The sequence below is a fragment of the Ambystoma mexicanum genome, chromosome 3q, assembly GCF_040938575.1.
Source record: "Ambystoma mexicanum isolate Mex_15411 chromosome 3q, UKY_AmexF1_1, whole genome shotgun sequence".
Lineage (NCBI taxonomy): Eukaryota > Metazoa > Chordata > Amphibia > Caudata > Ambystomatidae > Ambystoma > Ambystoma mexicanum.
In genome coordinates this window covers 1,217,985,727-1,218,005,932 of record NC_090926.1, presented here as the reverse complement: position 1 = coordinate 1,218,005,932, position 20,206 = coordinate 1,217,985,727, and the positions used below count along the sequence as shown (strand labels likewise).

The following is a 20,206-nucleotide window of genomic DNA, read 5'->3' as shown; positions in this document are numbered from 1 at the left end:
TTATATTTGTCAGTTCTCTTTAGTTTCAACAATACATTAGTACCATCCAAGTCACTTGGATCTGCCATTACTTTTTTTTTTAGATAAATCACCAATTTTCATCTCAAGTTCCTTTTGCCTATTAACTTTTTTTTTTTATTCAAACCACACGTTAGATTAATCCGATAACTGCACATGTTACATTTGAAAGCTTCCCATACAATTTCTGGCTTCATATAACCCCTGTAGTTTTCTGACACGAAACAGTCAATTTTGGTCTTCAATTTCTCTATTTCCTCTTCAACTTCTAAGACTGTAGTATTCATTCTCCAAGTATATTGTCTTTTTTCTGCACAGGCCAGTTTAATGCACATAGTCACATGAGCATGGTCTGTTAGCAGAATGTTGTTACCTATTCCACTGGTTTTATGATTTTTCCGGCTGTCAGTAACATATCAAGCCTAGAATAAACTGAGTTTGCACCCGACTAAAAAATATATTCTCTAGCAAATGGATGTTGCAACCTCCAACAATCCTGCATGGCGTGTTCCTCCAGCAGGTTTTTCAAAGATAGATAATGACAGTCAGTCTGTTTTCCTTTCACGGACACACTTCTATCCAAATCCTTGTTCAAAACAGTATTAAAATCACCCCCTAGAATGATATTATCTGTACCCAACTCCTGTAGTGATTGAGCCACTTTCCTATAAAATGATCCATCGTCCACAGATGGGGCATAAATATTACATAATGCCACAACATTCCCCCGAATATTAACTAATAGTGCCACCATTCTCCCTTCTCGATCTGACAATTCTCTCAGCACTTTTATTGGAAAATCCTTCCGAATCAAAATCGCTACTCCTCTTGAATGCGAGGAAAATGAGGATCCATAGACCCTCCAAACCCAACCCTTCTTCGGGGTTTCAATTTCATCCTTAAGAAGGTGAGTTTCTTGAATAAAACAAATATCACTTTTTTGCTCCCTTAAGTGGGTCCTAACCTTCATCCTTTTTTTTTTTAATGATTCAATCCGTTTGTGTTCCATGTCCACACACGCAGGTCCTCCGCCATCCTTGTCAGCGCACCATAAGTATCCAATCGTTCACATAAAGGAACCTCAGCTAAACGTATTAATCTTAATAAGTGATCAATAGATGTGAACCACGCCCCCCACCCTGAAATAGAAGCAAGTCAGCAACAACAGATCTAGTTTACAAACTATATATAACATATCTAACAGTCCAGTGTTCTGGACACCTCTCCTATAAACCAATGAAATTATCTACTATTAATAAATCGACAGAAAAACTTCAAACGAGACAAACACCACCCGATTCATACCAAATTCTGATTCAATCCCTATCACTTTTGTTTATAGATCCTAGTAAATACTCAATGGCCCCCGAGCCATTCACAATTGTATCATAAAATGAACGTAGCCATTCACCACCCAAATCACTAAACTAATCAACACCATCCTAACATATAGTATTCTGCTCCTTCTGTGATTGGATTACAAAGCATTAGTGCTTTGGACGTTTCTACATTTTATCACGCTCCACAATTCATATTTTACTGTAAGATGTTATTTACATTTTGAAAGGTAGTAAATGAAGGCAGATCCGATATCCATTACCCTGCCTTTACTTCCTGAACGTGAAAAAGCCAGAGGATTGCTGCTTCCTGCTTACAAAAGAATGCACACACATAGTTCTTCTTGGCCCAAGTAGGCGATCAGACAGTGGTTCTATCCGTCCTTTCAGTTCATTTTGATAAGACTTGGAATCTGCTTGGACCCCAGCGTCTTTAAGCACATATCCAACTCATTTCTGAAAATTACTAGCTGACAGTATCAACACCAAGCCCGTTCTACAGCGGAACAGTCCTTAGAAGTTTAGAAGTTCCTGTTTAAATTACTCACTAAATATGTCATGCCGCTTTTTTCTTTTGTGTACGCTGTTGCCTTGTTCAGTAGAACCCAACGGATATTTAGAATGCACTCCATTTTTAGCCTTTCTTTCCTGGTTACTATTAAATGAAACCTTCTTGCGTTTGTTCATTGTCTAGCCTCATAGGGTTGATCACTTCCCGGCTGCTTTGTATCATTTTACCAGCCTCATAACTCATTATCTTAATATCTCACTACGGAAGGTGGAAAGCAATAGGCAATGATTTCATACCACTAGCTACTGCTTTATACGATTGGAAGTAAAACATTTTCTTTTTTCAGGGTATGAAATGGACGCCATCAAAGATGATCGCACGGCTGGGCAAAGAGATCAATAACCCAGAATCCATCTACTACTGGGCACAGAAGGTGTGGATGGCTAACTGGCCTTCAATTGGTGCATGCACATTAGTTTCACCTTGTTTTGTTTATCCAGAAGACTGACTTACTGTATTTTGTTTCAGAATAATATCCCAGTCTTCAGCCCAGCCTTGACGGATGGGTCATTGGGAGACATGATCTACTTTCATTCCTACAAGAACCCGGGGCTGGTCCTGGACATTGTTGAGGGTAATTTAATATGATGGAAGAGCAACTTAAATGTTTGATATTTTGTTTGTCACCTCCTTCCTTGTTGCGAATTACAGGATTCTGTGATGTAAGATGAGGCAGCACTGAAGAAAGCATTATAGTCCTTCCTGGGGACTGCTGGATCAGAACTGTAAAATGGGCAGTTTCAGTGAAGTTGCATGATTAGTAGCTTCTACTCAGGAGCCCAACTTTATTTTGGAATGAGAGCGAAGAGTCGGATCACCTCTGCTTCCGACCGGCCAGTTCTCAAGTCATTGGTAGATTCACCTTGGCATTGTGCATTGATATCGGGGGAGGAGAATGAATATTTGGTGTGCATTGGTTGGCTTACTAAAGTTTGTCCCCACCAACCCTGATGTGATTATTGCCATACTCCTCAAGGCTAACCCTTCCTGTTAACAACCCTCCCCTTATTACATCTTATTTCCCTTTTCAGCTCTTCTCTTGACAATGCCACATTTCCCTCCTCCTATGAGACGGCTACTGTCATCCCGCTCCTTAAGAAAACAGATCTCTGTGAATACTGCGAAAAAATGCATTTGAAGCCCAAAATATTTTTTTCTTTATTTTTGTATAGCCCTTTTTACTGCACATATGTGCAGGGGGGAGACCCCTCCTGCAGCATCCCCAATCCCCCCCCAAACTTTTTTAAATTACTTACCCCCATCGCCACATATTTATGTGATATAAAGAGGGAGGCGCTTATATTTTGGGCTTAGAAATATTAGCATTCTTTATTTTGGTATGATCCCCAAAAAACCTAGTCTAGATCCTAACTGTCCCGCCAACGTTCAGCCTCTCTATCTTCTACCACACTATTTCAAAATCCTAGAGTGGATACTATTCAATCGACTCACTGAGTTCCTTGATACGCACAACCTCTGGGACTCTCTGGCTTCCGACCTCTGCATTCTACCGAGACAGCTCTCCTCAATATCAGCAGATTCATCTCTTCCACTCGGCATGCAAATCTTTCATCTATTCATATTTTTCTTGACCTCTCTGCTGCCTTCGATACGGTTGACCATTCTGACCTTTTCTCTACATTTTTTCTCTCCTTGCCATCCGAGATAAGGACCTCGCTCGATTTGCTTCATCCCTTGCCCCATACACTTTCAGCTGTCCTGGAACAGCCTTACCGCCCCACTCACTCCCCATTCTGCACTGAGAGTTCCCCAGGGGTCTGTCCCTGGTCTACTTATCTCCCTTCTCTATACTTCAGCCCTTGGCACCCTGATCTCCTGTGACAGTTTCTCCTATCAACTCTTCGCTGTTAAAACTCAGACCATCTTCTCCTTGCACTGCTTATCAAACAAGCTGTTGTCAAAAATCGAAACTGTCTTTCGGCCATCAAAAATTGGATGACATATCAATCACTCATGCCCAAATCCACGAAGACTGAAGTTCTCTACTCCCCAGCTAAACAGGCCATCTCTTCCTCTCCTTCTCCTCTGACTACCTTCCTTACTCTGCTTCCGCTCGTAACCCTGGTGTCATCTTTGACCCATCACACAACTTCTCTCTCCATCTCCAAATCTGCCACTGCAACCAGACTACACCTCAATATCGGAGAAATATATCATCTTCTTTTCCATACTGTGAATCTCCCCCTTAGTCCTGGACTACTGTGCCAATCCCCTGTATGGCCTTCCCAACTATACTTTTTCTTCTCTGGACAAAGTTATCAACTTTGCGGTCCTCACTTGTCAACCTTTCTTGCTTTACCGCTACAACCTTTGCCCGTTGCCAGATTGCCTGGCTATCTATGAAACAAATGGCAAAGTATCAACTTCTTCTCATCTTCAAAACTATCCATGGACCCAACCTCCCATCTACTCTCCCCCTCACTCGTTATGATCGTCCTCGACTCACCTCCTTGCCACTACTTGAGCCCCCTCTCGTTTCCGCTCTCTCCTGCTCCCCTATTCTTCCTCCCTCTCTGTACTACTCCAACCCTACAACTATTTAAATCCAACCCCAAAGTGCTCCTTTCTGAAGAACCAGTTTCCTAGCACACTGCTACTGCATCACGGTTTTCTACTCTCCCTACCCTTCATGAAGGTCCATACAGTGCCTTTCCGTCACCCCTCCATCCTTAATTCATCACTTCTTCCACCATCCCGTTCCTATGTCATTCTGTCCTGTCCTTATCCCTGGTTTGTTTCCATCTTCCTCAGCAACATCTGGTCTTTAAGTCACATTCTCTCACCCCGTACAGGACCCATGTCCACCCCTCTACTATCAATGGTAAATTCAGTATGTGTTTTTGTGCCAACAATGCATTGCTTTTCCTGTACTTTTTAAAAATAAGTGAAATGCGCCACTAGGTCAGTTGAGTTGAAGTTCTAATTTCTTCACTAAGGGTACATCTTGCATTAGCAAGTCACCTGATAAGGGGGAGGGGGATGGGGCAGGGGTGGCAGCCAGGGAAAAAGGTAGGTCACACAGCCGCTCTCATTTAGACCCAACCTGGGCAAGTAATTATACAAAGTTCAAAGTAATTGGATCAGGTATCAAAAATATAGTGCTTATTCAAAAATCAAAGAGTCTGTTGGTGGTTTGTATCAAAGTAATGGTTTATCCAAAGAAATTCAAAATTAAGCTATCACTAATGTTTTCTTAGTGAGGAAGCAATTGCCACAACCCATATGTAGTTCAGACTAAATATGCCAATGCATTTCGGAAATCCATTTCCTTCGTCGGGGCGAGTCTAGTAAGTTAAGTAATTATGCAGGTAAGTAACATACATTAATAACGTCATGATAACAAGTCAAACACAGCACACATTATTGTGAAAATGATAATAAAAATGACAATAACCTGCCAGCAGGCCCCCACTCATGTCCCACTCGTGTCCCCACCACCCCACCCCCCAGCACTGTGGGGCACCCTCCACCAGGCCCCCACCCATGTCTCCCACCACCCCCATCCCCCAGCACTGTGGGGCACCTGCCAGCAGGCCCCCACCCATGTCCAACTCATGTTCCCCAGCCAACATGTCATCACAATCTAGATCCCTGGTCCCTATGGTCAGCCTCCAAATGCAAAACACCCACCCGAGTATTGCATCCACCCACTCAGAAATGGCAATTACATGACGGAACACCAATTGCAAGTTTCGAAACAAACACATGTCCCTCACATACACCCAATGGGTGTCAGTGAATCTCAAAACCCACATCATGATATGCATGAAACCAATGAGATGATACTACACATTGAAGTTCGATAAAAAATATGTATTAAAGGAAACATTAATAGATTCAAAAATAAAGAAACTGAAATGGGAATGTACAAAAATGAAAAGAAGCATGTCCGTGAAAAAAAGCAAAACCAAAAATCATAATCCAAAGTAATGGTGTCCAAAGTCACTGTCCACAAAAGTAAATCCAATGGGAAATAATAATTGAAAGCCAATGCTCCATGGGTAAATTGTGAAAGAAAAATTAAATCCAACAGTGAACTATGTACAGACGAACAAGCCAGGGTCCATTATCCCAACAAAAGAAATGAAACCTATCTAACAACACTAACTAATAAAATAAACTATATACAAAAATGTGGCCAATGTCCAAAAGGTCCAAAATAAATTTAAAAAAAAAAACCTAACACTACCTACATAACTATGTACAAGGGCAGCGGGCTAGTCTGACGGCTCACTTTTGGATGTCCCGGGCCAGGGCATCATCGAACTCCTGCTCAATGTCCCGGAGGCGGTCCTCCTCCATGGCCCCGAGGGTCCGCAGGGCCGTCGACGTGTCCACCTCCAACCCCCTGCGGATTGCCTCCAGGCACTCGGCCCGCCTCAGGGCCCTCCGCATGGAGTTCTCCGCCCTGACCATTGTGAACCGTTCCTCCTCTGCCCGCTGCTGCTCCGCACCTATCTGCTGGCCCAACCGCTCCCACACGGAAGCCACTCCCATTCCAGGGTTCTCCTGCCCTCCGGCCGATGCCTGCACCCCTGATGTTGATGGCCCCGAGCCATGATGCCTCCCACGTCGAGCCTGCCGCTGCCTCCGACACAACTGCCTGTGCCAGCACGACGGCATCCAGGCTGATGGAAACCACCGACGCCGTTGTGCACGTGCCATGCCCGATGATGCCGTCACATCCTCCATCTGCTGGGGTCCAGTTGCTGGTGTGTCCACCCCTGCTGGATCTCCGACTCCCGACTGTGGCAGGGATGGGATCCCCACCGAGGTGGCTGCATTGGTCGGGGCAGGTCCACAGGGGGCCCTGGTGGCATCTGGGCCGGAAGACGGCATGGAGTACGACTGGCGCATAGCCTCCACAGAGGAGGAGAGGGTCGCCAGAGTGCCCGACACATGTAGGAGACCCCCGACCATGACCGCTCCCAACTGGGCCACGTTGGCACGGTGCTCTTCGTGATGACGTGCGTGCTCCCCCTGGAAGCACGCACCTCATCACGAATGACAGCCGTGCGCAACGCGACACCAATCAGGACCTTCTCCATACGGCCAGGGGTCCCCTCGTCCGCAGGTGGAGGGGAGTCAGATGACATGGACATCCCCCCTACCTGCGGATGGGCCTGGGATGGGGCATCCCTGCTGGTGCATGGTGGTGCAGTCACAGTGTCAGGGACAGTGACATGCACAGGCACCTCCACGGCGACCTGTGCTGCCTCCTGCCCTGCACCACTTGCACCAGCAGGGATGCCCCCACCAGGCCCCATGTGCGGCTCAGTAGCGGCCTCCTCCTCCTCTGTGGAAGCCACCAACCTGGATGGCTCCACACCGTCTTCCGCCGTTGCAAGCCCCTGTGGGGGCTCACCCACCCCTTCTGCTGCAGCCGTGGGGGCATCCCCGCCGCTTAGCTCCACAGCGCCGTCTCCGCCCTCTTCTTCACTTTGCGCTGGTTAGAGGGAGACATAGAACACAAGCATCGGGTACTGTACAATGGTCCCCCTAGACAGGAAGCAATAGCTGATGAGTGGCTCTGTCAAAGATCACTTCCATCATGTCCCTCCTCAACACATGGGTCAGTGCAGGCAAAACACATGCAGTAACAGGCATGGCGCATGCTATGGACATAAGCAAACATGTCCAAGGGACTCTTGAAGCATACAATGTTGTCTTTGGACTCACATGCATCATGGGTCATGCCTATCACATGCACACACTTCAACGTACTTTCATCCATCTGGACTCGTACACCCCAGACACAGTGGATGCAAGGATAACTAGGCTGCATCAGTGAATCTGAACATTGTCACAGACATGTGTCATGCATCCATGGCATGCACAAGTCACAGACCCGCAGGTCAGAAACGCAGACATGGACACCATACATGTACATGGCATCAGCACCCATCGCTCACCCACACCCATGTCCAGGAACAGAGACTGGCATGCTCTCATGTGTCCATTCCGCATAGGGCTCCCCATGTTACATTTCAACACATACACCAACCGTGTGCTTCACACATTACTGGTCTCACATGCATGACCATGATGTCCATGCACACACACACACGCGTACATGGCCTATGTCACACATACAGGCAAGTATCAGACAACCAGCACGCTGCAACATGCCCTGTCTCACACAGCAATGCTTGGCCACTTACCGCTCGACTCCAGACGGGTCTGCCTCTCAAGGATCTGGGCATGGAGCGCTGGGCGTACGCGTTCCAGGACCCTCAGCTGGATGGTACTCATGCTGCCCCGGCCCCCCTCCACGAGGCGCCGGGCCTTTGAGGGTCCTAGACCTAAAGTCCTCCCAGCGCTTCTTGACTTGCTTGATGTTGCGGGTTGCCACCCCCTCCGTGTTGATGGCAACCACAAAGTCGTCCCAGATCCTGTCCCATCCTTCTTTGTCGGTGCGTGGTGATCCGAAGAGGGCATCATAATGCCCCAGGACAAGCTCCACCAGGACACCAACTTCCTTCTGACTGAAGCTGGTGGCCCTCTGTCCCTCTGGCTGGGGGTCGCCAGTGGTCTCGGATGGTGTTTGCCCTGACATGGTGACCCCCGAGGCAGGCCTGGGTGTGCAACTGGGTCCTGGGGCTGGGCTGTGGAGCGATGGTATCCCAGTCGGGAGTGTTCTGTTCCAGCAGGGGTGGACACAGCAACTGGACCCCTGCAGATGGCTGATGTGCAGGCACCAAATGGCAGGGCACTGTGGCAGCAGGCAGGCAGGCAGCAGCAGATGGCTCGTGGGAGGCTGCTCGGGGCTCTGGGGGGCAGTAATTCGGCCTTTTTGGCAGGAGCGTGGTCTTCCGTGTGCTTACGCGTGGCCAGCTTGATACGGAGTGATTTGGCACGTGAAAATTCTGCACGTCAGCGTGTGAATCGAGGAAAGGCTCTTAGCGCATAAGCGCGTCAGCACGCATACGCGATTCCATTGGACCAAAGGCCCTTAGCGCGTATGCGTGTCTGTGACGTATCGTGCACGGGCGTTGCTTTTCGTGGGGTGGGGTGCGGTGCGTGTGTCTTGCAGGCGTTGGGGTTCACACGCTATTACTTCACAGCGGGTGGGTGTTGGCTACGCGTTCTTCTACACGCAAGGCAGACGGTGAGTGGTACCCTGCTCCCCCAGGCCCGATCGCGTGTAAAACCACCCGTGAGCCCCTGAAATACACGTACCCCGCTCCCCCAGGCCTGATCGCGTGTGAAAACACCCACGAGCCCCTGAAATACACGCGCCCAGGCCAATCGCGTGTGAAACTTCTCGCGCACCTCTGAAATACACGCGCCCAGGCCAATCGTGTGTGGAACTTCACGCGCACCCCTGAAATACACACACACGCTCCCCCAGGCCAGATTGCGTGTAAAACTTTGCGCGCACCCCTGGAATACCCGCACGCAGCCCAATCGCGTGTGAAACTTCCCGCGCACCTGATATACACGCACACGCTCCCCCAGGCCAGATCACGTGTGGAACTTCTCGCGCACCTCTGAAATACACGCGCACAGGCCAATCGCGTGTGAAACTTCCCGCGCACCTCTGATATACACGCACACGCTCCCCCAGGCCAGATCGCGTGTGGAACTTCTTGCGCACCTCTGAAATACATGCCCCCAGGCCAATCGCATGTGGAACTTCTCGCGCACCTCTGAAATACACGCGCCCAGGCCAATCGCGTGTGAAACTTCTCGCGCACCTCTGGAATACACGCGCCCAGGCCAATCGCGTGTGGAACTTCTCGCGCACCTCTGGAATACACGCACACGCTCCCCCAGGCCCGATCGCGTGTGGGCCTTCTCGCGTGTGTAGGACTTTTGCGAACATTTTTTTTCCTGCGCAGGGACGCTACTGCCTGCTTTCGTGTGGCGGACATGTATGGGCCTGTGCGCGTCTTTGGCCGTGCGCTGTTTTTCCCTATTCGATTCCATGAATACGTGTTGTAGGCGAGCGTGTGGGCGTTCTGCGCACTTGCCTCCTGTACTTCCCCCGTGACGCCCACATTTTCACGAGTTGTTCCCCATTCTGCGTGTGATGCCCCGTGTTACGCCTATGTTTATGTGCGCCGCGCTATGTGCGAATTCGCTGTGGCCTTATCGCACGGCGTTCAATGACCTGTGCGCCAGCGTGCGCCGCGCACTTTTTCAGCGCACATCCCACATTTTGCGCGTGCACAGACTTCCATGAATTGATGTGCGATGTTTTCTGTGCGATAATCGCACTTGCACTGCGATTTTCGCTATTTCACTGCGAATCGCACGTTTTCGCACGCGTGCGCCGTTTTTTCAGGCCGATTAATTCCATGAATCGGCCCGTTTGTCTGAACTACATATGGGTTGTGGCAATTGCTTCCTCACTAAGAAAACATTAGTGATAGCTTAATTTTGAATTTCTTTGGATAAACCATTACTTTGATACAAACCACCAACAGACTCTTTGATTTGATTTTTGAATAAGCACTATATGTTTGATACCTGATCCAATTACTTTGAACTTTGTATAATTACTTTCCCAGGTTGGGCCTAAATGAGAGCGGCTGTGGGACCTAGTATTGTTACTCGGTCTTCAGCTTTCGTAGCAATTTTAAGTCAGGGTGTCTCCAGACTTGTCACAGCCAGCTCCTTCCAAGCCGCATTTTTGAATATTTAGTCCTCACTTTTACACTGACTTTAATATTTAAAATATTTTTGTACCTTGTGGTGCCCACTCACCTCTCCGTTTGGGCAGGGAAAAAGGACCTCTTGTTGAAACCATTGGCTGCCCTGTTCCAAAGATTGAAAACATTCAATTTTTCTGGGCCCAGGTATAGTCTATTGGAACAGTGATCAGACGTTTGTTTTTGTTGGGTAATGTGTAGTACCCAATTTCGCCTGGACACCTATAAGCACCTTCCCATTTAACCCTCTAAAATGCTGACTGTGGTTGCAAGGAACATATCTACAGGGAGCTTTTTCATAGTGGAAAATCCTCCATTTAACCTCATCCTTGTGCTCCCATGTTCTCATTAAATGAACAGATAAAGGTGTTGATCTGGGTAATTTATAGCATTATATAGGCTAAATATATGGACTCATTTGGTGACCGTGATTAGGGGTGAGTTGATTAATGGGGCGTGGTGCTAGATTTCGTTTGCTGTTTGACACCAGACTGCTGGAAACATCAAATGACTAGTCCCGAAAGAAGAAATCTATTAGACTAGACTTACAGACAGTTGATTGGAGAGTCCTATTCCTTTTAACATCTTGCAGCTGAGGTTGCACCAGGAATGAATCTGTTTTTTCCTCTACAAATTACCTGGAATAAAATTTTAGTTTAGAGCAGGCACAGGAGGGTGCTGGGGGGTGCTTAAGGGGATCATGTGTTGGTATTGTAGTTGGTTCTGCACATTGTTTAATTAGGTTTAGAAGGTGTGGTTGTGTATTTTGATGTTTTGGTGGATTATTTAATTAGCTAAGTGTGTGGGCCAATTGGTTTTTTGGGTGGGTGAGTGCATGGGGGGGCGGGAGGGTGCTGGGTGGTTCATCACATATTTCCTTGGGTTTGGCCATTGTAAATGCTGGTTGAGACTGGGTGAGGGTATGGTTGTGTATTGGGGTACACAAATGGCCTGATCCACCCCTAATATTTTGGTATTTCCCGCAATAGTTTTATAGTGACCAGGACTTGCCAACCCCATGATGCCAGGTATGGGTATGAGCTGAGCAGTCCCAGGCGCCCAAATCCCCCAAACCCCCCCCCCCCACCATGCCCTCTTCAAACACCAGCCTTTAGCTTCCAGCATGCGATTTTTGCATGGTGTGTTTGGTTGATATGATAGCAAGGTGCATGGATTACATATTAAACAGTGTGGTGGTGGATGGATCTTTGGGGTGTTCCCATTGATTTTGTGCAGTGTCATTTAGTAACCGATGGGGCGGATGCATTGATTATGCAAGCAGGGCATGTTGGCGTTTTGTTCCGGATTATGCTTCCTTATGGTTGATTTGGGGGTATTCATTGTTTTTGTGTAAGAGGATTGATGTTTTTTGGGATTCCATGAAGTGGTTAAGGTTGAATGAGTTTTTGGATGATGGGTTTAGTGCTTGTTGGCTTGGTACAACAAATTGGTATAATGGGCTGGGGCCTTGAGTGGACTTTAGTGCATTGTGTTGATTATTTTCACTCATGCATTGATTGGGTGTGGTGACTGGGTGTGTATTGTTACTGTATTTGTTGGATGCTTTTATGGTCTATATGCTAGCGACCAAAAAAGATAGTGACGTTCCGGTTTAAACTCCACCACCCCTATTACATGATATGAAGGGTAGTAACTCGAAGGGAGGCTTAAGGGGTGATTGAGGACAACTACCCAGAGATGAAACAATTGGAAATGCTACAGCTGGTGTTTTTTTTTTTTACTGCAGGCATAAAAGAAGTAGCATATTCACATAGGTCTGCTTGGATTTGACGAGGCAGTGGTTAGGTGAGAACATTTTTGGTTGGCTTTGTGTATTGGTTTCCCTGGACCTAGCTGAGTGAATAGGTGGCTCAGTGTGGCCTTGCTCTGTTTTTTGGATGCTAGTTGTTGTAGATTGCTCTCTTTTTGAAAGAATTCAGCCCAAGTGTGGTCTTTTGTGTTATTAGGGAGTTCATTGATTTATTGCAGGCTGCCTTATCTTGGTTTAATGGATGTGTGACCAGGTCTATGGTGTCGTGGCAGTCTTTCCTCTGGTCATATGCTGTTTGCTACATGCACCATCATGTAGATGGCCTGGTGCCACCTTGTGGCAGGATCGAGAGTTTGCAGGAAGAGCTGCTGACATGATTCTTTTTTGCTTTTCTTGTAAGATATCCGGCGGATCAACAACCAGGCGGTGTTTGCCAGGAAATCAGGGATGATTATTCTAGGCGGTGGGCTCATCAAGCACCACATTGCCAACGCCAACATGATGGTGAGTGACACGAGCAGGGTGATTGGACGGAAGGGCGATACCATGTATATCTGTGCCATGCCAGTGTAACCTACATATGACCTGGTCTCTTCTATGTGCAGAGGAATGGTGCGGACTATGCGGTTTATATCAACACAGCGCATGAGTATGACGGATCAGATGCTGGGGCCAGGCCAGATGAGGCTGTGTCATGGGGCAAGATTCGAATGGATGCCAAGCCTGTGAAGGTATGTCATGACCAGCGAGATGCCTGCTCTGATCACTGGGTTGGTAAGGTGGGGATATGATAGTTCAGTCTAACTTGTGACATGCACACCATTAGCTGAATTGTCTTTGGGGAGCACTTCAATAGAGGGAGCTCAGGGGTGTACGATGAGGATGGAATGAAGGAACGTCTATTTAACAACAGAGTTGTGAGCTCAGGTTCACAGTGGCTGGCCCCTCAGTTCAGTGATGGTACAGGAAACAGAGAGATTGATCTACTGAGTCCATATCCACGCCCATAGTTCAAGCTGCACAATCCTGGTGGTGGGGGCGTTCTCTCACTCCCTCGCCTGCAACAGCAACACTGTCCTGCACCTTCCCAATGTGCTCCCATGCTGTTTGGGGGACCCGTCTGTTTAGTTCGAAGTGCTCAATCTTGATTGTCATGATATTTGTTAGTAGGGATTTTCAGAACTAGCCCTGTGTGGTTTTGAGAGGCCAACCGAGGTGGCGAGCAAGGGCTTTTCACAGTTTACTGTACCAACTCACTCAAGGTAGTGCAAGCTGAGCAGTAAGGCAGACTAAGATCAGATATTTAATATGTTGAGTTGACAACACTTTGAGACAGTCCAGTAATAGTTTCACACAAAAGTATAACAATTATTATTTGTAAGGCTCGTTCACACATGGATACTATATACTACAGCGTACACTATAACAATCTACATGTAGTCACAATGGCAATCAGAAAAGGAGATTGCACAATGCTTTACAAAAGGAAAAGTAATAAAATGTTCTCAAGTAAAAGCAATACTGTGCAAGTTAAGTAGAGAGAAAAAGTGTGTATTCAGATGTAATACACCCTACCTTTTAAAATTGAGGGAGGCACCTAAATTGAGCGGTGCTTCCATAAGAGGTTAGTAACAATCCAATGTCTCAGAGTTTAGGTCATAGGTAAGTACATGGAAGCAGGTGTGGCTTTAGGATAATGTCAAAGTTCCCCTGTGCAGATTTTGCTTTGACAAGTATAAAATATCTTTTTTAAATCAAATGTTTTGGAAAACCATATTAGGGTAACAGTAGGGGAGCACTCCCAATTCCACTGCGCTTAGGTTTTCCCAGATTGGAATCCTAGGCTATCTCTACCCTTTCTGCCCACAGACAGGGTAGAGATGGAGAGTGGGCTTTAAGCCCATGTAATACCGTTGGGGCGAAGGGGGACTTCAAAGGGGTTATGTACACTTGCACCCCAAGCGCAAGTAACCACCACTATGGTAATTAAAATCGTGGGGCCACTTTTGTCATGGATCCCAGTGGAAAGGTTTAGGGGTCTCTGTGCGGTTGCGCAAGCATGTATCTGGCTGCGTCTGGCTAGGCGGTGGTTCTGATTTCTGGTTCAAGAACGGTTCCAGCAGACTTGCATTTGGACGGGTCAGTTTATCTAAGACCGCAGCCACGACTACTTCCATGCTGAGGGATGGACCTAGAGGACATAGCAGACTGAGTGCAGCCACAAAGAAAACCCAGTCAGTGCTCAGCAGGCTCAGTTCAAGTGGCGGCAGAAAATCGGCTCCAGGCAAGCTCCTCTTTCCGTTGGAGAGCAGTAGATGTAGGTCACAATTTTCCCAGGCCACAATCTAAAGAACTGCAGTGTCCCAAACTCCAACTTGTGTGAGAAACCTGAAGGTGTCTCACCCGCTAGTCACCAGAGATGTGTCGTCCAGGTGGCCTGGGAAATCGATGTGGAGATGTAGTACCCCCTTCCTTAGAATACCTTTTCCCCATCCCCCTGCCCCCTTTCCGACACAAACACTTTCTTACACTTTGAAAGACAACGGACTAACACCAGAGCCTTTTTCCTGATGTGTCCCAACACAAGGGTCAGGCAGAGTCAGGCAATTGACAATAGCTACACACACACACACACACACCTATTACGGCCCTTTCCCTTCCCCACAGGGATAACAGGCAGAGCACGAGAGAACATTTTGAGCAAGAACAAACGCATGAGGAGGCAGCCATTTCAGGACGGCAGTTGAAGCGGAGAAGAAAGGCGGCGAGACCGGAAAGGACAACAAGGAGGGAAGTGTCCTTGCCCTTTTCGACCCAAGCCCGCGATGAGACTGTGAAAGGAATCGTAAGACTGGGATCTACAGCTGGCGTCTGGTGTAACAGAGGTCAGCGGTGCACAGGACCCTCCCGCACGGATAACGAGGCAGAAAGACACGCTTGCTACCGTGCTACCACCATTGACTCCAAAGATAAGAAACGACAAGGAGGTCAGCACAGCCGGTGAGTCGGAGGGAGAACCCATAGTAAACCGACGGTGTTGGCCGAAGGTTGCAAACGGCAACTTGTTATGAACAAAAAACTTGTTTACTACTGAACTTTTACAACCCAGGAAGACCAAATGCAGAGTGCTCTGGCGCCACGTGGGTGTCCATTTGAAAGACTCTGGCTGGTCCCCTTTTCTTGTGAATAATAGAACAGTAACAAGAGGCCGTAGGAAAGGCCGGCATACAGAGTTAAGGTGGTCATACAAGGGTCGAGCCAAAATCCCTTGTACAGGCAAAAGTCAAGTTGTGACAGTGTGAAACAGGCGTGTGCACCGAGCTGAGGGAAAACGCGGTATGAACGGCAAATGTGGAAGGCCTGACTGGGGGCTAGAAACTCTAAGGGACGTGAATCCTGCAAGGTCTTGCAACTGAGTGAAATGTGTTAAACTGTCAAATGTGAACCCGGCTGAGGGATGCCCACGAATGAGAGCAAAACATAAAACCCCGTAAACATTGTGTCGACAAGCGTGAACCCGGCTGAGGGATGTCCACAATGAAAGTGTTCTTTAAAAAGACACTGAGTCTCTTGAATGTTACAAGTTGCTGAGATCTTGAACTAAAGGCTGTAGTGAACCCGACTGAGGGAGGCCAACATTGCAAAAGGATTGGAGCCCGGTTGAGGGGGATACACGGGTGAAGGAACGTTTTTTGTTGTTTATAGTACATCAGGCCCTCTAACGCAAGAGACTTGGTGGAAAAGCGGCTTGGCTACAGAAGGCCCTGATAATTTGGAAACTAACTGTAAGCTCGTGCTGGAGAAGCCCAGGATTGTGCTGTGCTAGAGAGTCCCGCCTTGTCCCGTTCTTAAAGTGTGGGGAAGGGAGACCCCAGTTAGACCATCCTGACTTATAATTTTGTGAACACTTCTTTCTTTTCTGATGAACATTATATCACACTATTTTGTAAGTTGCCGGTAAGGATTGGCAATCATTTTTTTTAGTATAGGCCCTTTTTATTTGACAAGAAGCCACTAGGACTGCCTCATTATTTGCTGGTCGTGGCTTGCTTCCATCTTAGATTTAGGTGTAGATTCTCCTCACCAATTTATACAGTGATCACTTGTCTGTCTTTACTGTTGACACCATGAGTTCCTTACACCTGGGACAGTGTCCTTTGCAGCAGAGAGGCCTGGTCAGTGAGTGCTCAGTCCACAGGAGTGTCCTGGGACACTTCTAAAGTCAATAGATGTTATGACACTGGTGCAGGAAACGGGATTGTCCTTCCTCACCAGTCCAGGAAGGCACAGGATAAGTCTCCTGGTCATTGTGAACATAGCAGAGTTTCACAGGAGGTTGGCTTGGGCAATACAATTTCACTTCAGCAGCAGTCCTCAGGTCTTCGGCGCAGTCCTCACATCTTCGTATTCTTGGACAACAACATGTGCACAGCAACGGGCATCCTATGGGGGAAAATGTGGTTTGGGACTAGATGACCCCAATGCCAGTTTCAACCGGTTCAGTCTCCGTCCTGAGCTTGGCCATGTGAAATTGCATGTCCTTCTGTGGGAGTTTCCGGTCTGAAAGGGCATGAAGACTGTCAAAAAGTAAGATGGCCAAAGGACCGGGCTGAAACCATGAGGTGCAGCCATTTAGATTTTTTAAATTTGATTTTTATATAGTATGTTAATGTTAAAGGATATTTATACCTTACACTATCACCACCGTAGTGGTCCCCTGGCGCTCTGGCGGAATTGAAAGAAGGGGGAGGGGGGGTAGGTTAGGGTACCTTAGTTCGGCAAAGTTTGGATAAAGAGCAAGGGAGCTGTGAAGTGCTGTTGGCAGCTTCAGTTTGGTTAAGACTGCTCGCTTAGCTTTTTGGTGTGGTATCCGGCTGGTGTCCACCATGTGCTGTTGTGCCAGGCTCTGTGTGGGGTGTTTGTTGCTGCAGTGTAGTGAAGTGTGTGCGGTTTGCTGTGGTCTAAGAGGTGAGGTATGGTCGTGTTTTTTTAGGGTTTGAGAGGTGTATGAAGAGGGGGTGATGTTTTAGTTGGGTTGGTTTTTGGTATTGTTGTCTAAAGAGGCGCACATTCATTTTGTGTCTTTCAAGATTTAGATGAATTTCTTCCTTACAATGATCTTGTTTCAGGATGACACAAGGCTGTCTCTCGCCTCTCAGTCCATAAATTCCGCTAGTCAGTCACCACAATTCTGTCTTTGTTGTTTCTCAGGCTAGCCCTTACATTCCAGTCTGTACCTGATGCATACTGATCCCAGTGGAACGCTCTAGTTGTGATCTACGCCCATAGCTCTGTCTGTGTGGGACACAGTTCACTTCAGTCCTTGCCACCATGTCTGGGTTGACGGAAGGGAAACACCATATCTGTCTCTGTTGATTTTCGTTGTGTGTGTCGGGTAAATCGTTTTGGATGTCTGTCCATCTCTTTCGCGAGGTCTGCTAGGGGTTCGTGTGGGCCATTCAAGTGCTTTTCATCTTATTACTAGCTTGGGTGAAAGTTTCTTAGTGTATCGCTATTGGTCCCGTTTAGGCTGGTGGGTTTTCTTAGATGAAGGGGTAGGTTTGAGGATGTTTGTCTTGTGAGCGTGAGGCGATAGTTGGATAGTGTGAATGCAAAGTTGTGTTGGGTTGGTGGTTTACTCATGGGGTTAAAGTTGTCTTGTCTTTCAGGGGATGCTTTGTAATGGGGAATGTTGATAATGCCTGTTTGTCAATTTTGTTAAGTAATGTTCTGTCCTGTCCTGATTGGGTAGTCGCTCTTGGTTGGTTCAGCCTTGCCTGATATTTTTTTTCTTTCCTTGGGGATGGTCCCCTTCTCTGTAGGTTCCTGGTGGTATCTGTACCGTTATGGGTTTTTGTTGACTGGCTCTCTCTCCAAAATATCATTATAGCTGTAAAAAAGATACCATGGTGCATGGTAGTGCAACGTAAAAAGTTGCAAAGCACTGTTCACGGTCACCAGTCTATCCCAGGAATATCACAAATGCATACAAATATTGGCCCACAAAATGGAAAGGTGCCATGGTATTCTCTGCACACATGTTTAATATGGGGCCCTATGAGAGAATGTATGCCGATTAGTCACTGTGAGGGGTTACAGAGAAAGGAAACGGACACAAAGTTAGTGTTTCCACAAATGTTTTTTATTTAAATGATAAAAAGGGGTTGTAAAAATGCCTCACTAGCCCTATTTCTATGAGGGGTTTCCCTGCCTCAACAAAACGAACAGTCCTTGTCAGAATGTCCAAAATAATTTCCTCTGTCCTGTGTGAAAACCTAATCTGACCCTAACACTCAAATACTACAAAAGCCCCTCTGAGGGAAAAATAATATGTACCTGGCTGCTTTCCTGCAGCCTTCCTTCACTTCGGTTGTACCAAGGTTCTACTAGAAGTCCCATCACTCACAATAATCGCAAGAACAAGGTTTCACAGTGTCACAAGTGAGATTCTCTCACTTTTCTGCTTACCAGTAGGGAAAATGGTGTCTTTCCCCTCAACTGTATTTAAGAATGCCATGGGGGACAATCCACTTCCCCTGGTCTTTCCTAATCGTTCCCTTTTAGGGAAAGTAGCTCCCGTCCCCTGTGGGATTTTGTAATTTCAGAGGGGACAATCCACTTCCCTTGGTCTTTCCTGTGGATGACCGTTTTGTTGGCGCAATTTGCTTTATGTCTCTTTTGGCAGACTAGGTTATCTTGCGAGAATGCTATTCCACTGATCACTGGGACCAGGAGGAGAGTGGATTTACTGTTAATGCGGACTTTGATATACAGATTATGCCTGTCTTATTTCTTTGGCTAGATGGGTTTCTTATAATCAGCTCGTACTTGATATACTAGCATATGCAGCAGAACTACTTTTCCGAGGTATCAATTTAAAAACAAAAACATTTAAGGTCAAGTACTTGCTTCCTTTTCGATATTCAATTGGAGAATTCTTTTATAGTTTTTCAAATTAGGCTACATAACGGGGGTTTAAGTGGGCTCACCTCCCCTTTGACCCCCAAGTCCCTTTTAATTCACACCGTACCTTTACTTTCACTACCGCAGCCTGGGTCTCTTCCTCCCTGCTAACTGTGACCGTTGTTCTCCAGAAACATTTTCTGCTCCCCGCAGCTCGGTGTCACCGACACTAGTGAAGGAAGGGATCTTCCTTCTCTGTCCTGGCTGTTTTTCCCACGGCCAGAATACCTGCCAGTATGGAGCTGCCACTGTTCCGCTTCTGCTCTCTTCACGAGTTCCACCTGCCCTCTCCCGTTGTTATCTTTGGTCTGCTGCAAGCCGACACTCGTTCCACCCAGAAACGCCTAGTTTCCCCCAATGCTTGGTGTGAGTGATCAGGTGAGGCGTGAACCTGATTGGTGCACGGTATTAGGGACAGTTTTTCTAATGTCAAAATAAGGGCTTCATAAAACCATACATAATCTGTAGCACCTGAGATGGGGGTAGCATGGACAGAGCGGCCAGGCTTATTTTAGGAGTGAGAGAGGCTGTAGGTCAGTACAAAGAAATTCTAGCATACATATAGTTCAAAGAAACACTGATACACTAAGTGTTGTAGAAATAATGGTTTATTTTTAAATACAGTAGGCTAAGATAAATCTTGGGGAAGTAGGTACTATTCACATAAGTTATAAACACATATATAAAAAAAAAAACACAGTACCTATGGTGTACATACAAAGATATAACCTTAGTTATATACTATTCCTGGGGAATAAGATCCGGTTACGTTTAGATTACAATAAGAAATTCAACAGTCGTAGACACTATTGGTCAGATCATATGTTGTTATTCAATTAGAGAATCACTTACTAAACCAACACTGTTGCAA

General features: G+C 46.9%; 1 protein-coding gene across 2 annotated transcripts in view; it reads left to right on the top strand.

The window, feature by feature from the left end:
• DHPS (deoxyhypusine synthase) overlaps positions 1 to 20,206 on the top strand; it is a 155,515-nt gene that overhangs the window by 124,452 nt on the left and 10,857 nt on the right. For both annotated transcript variants that reach the window (XM_069604108.1, XM_069604109.1), the window contains exons 6-9: positions 2,213 to 2,299; positions 2,395 to 2,500; positions 12,773 to 12,876; positions 12,978 to 13,103. In XM_069604108.1, the coding sequence (XP_069460209.1) occupies positions 2,213 to 2,299; positions 2,395 to 2,500; positions 12,773 to 12,876; positions 12,978 to 13,103 (423 nt within the window). The remainder of the gene's footprint in view (positions 1 to 2,212; positions 2,300 to 2,394; positions 2,501 to 12,772; positions 12,877 to 12,977; positions 13,104 to 20,206) is intronic.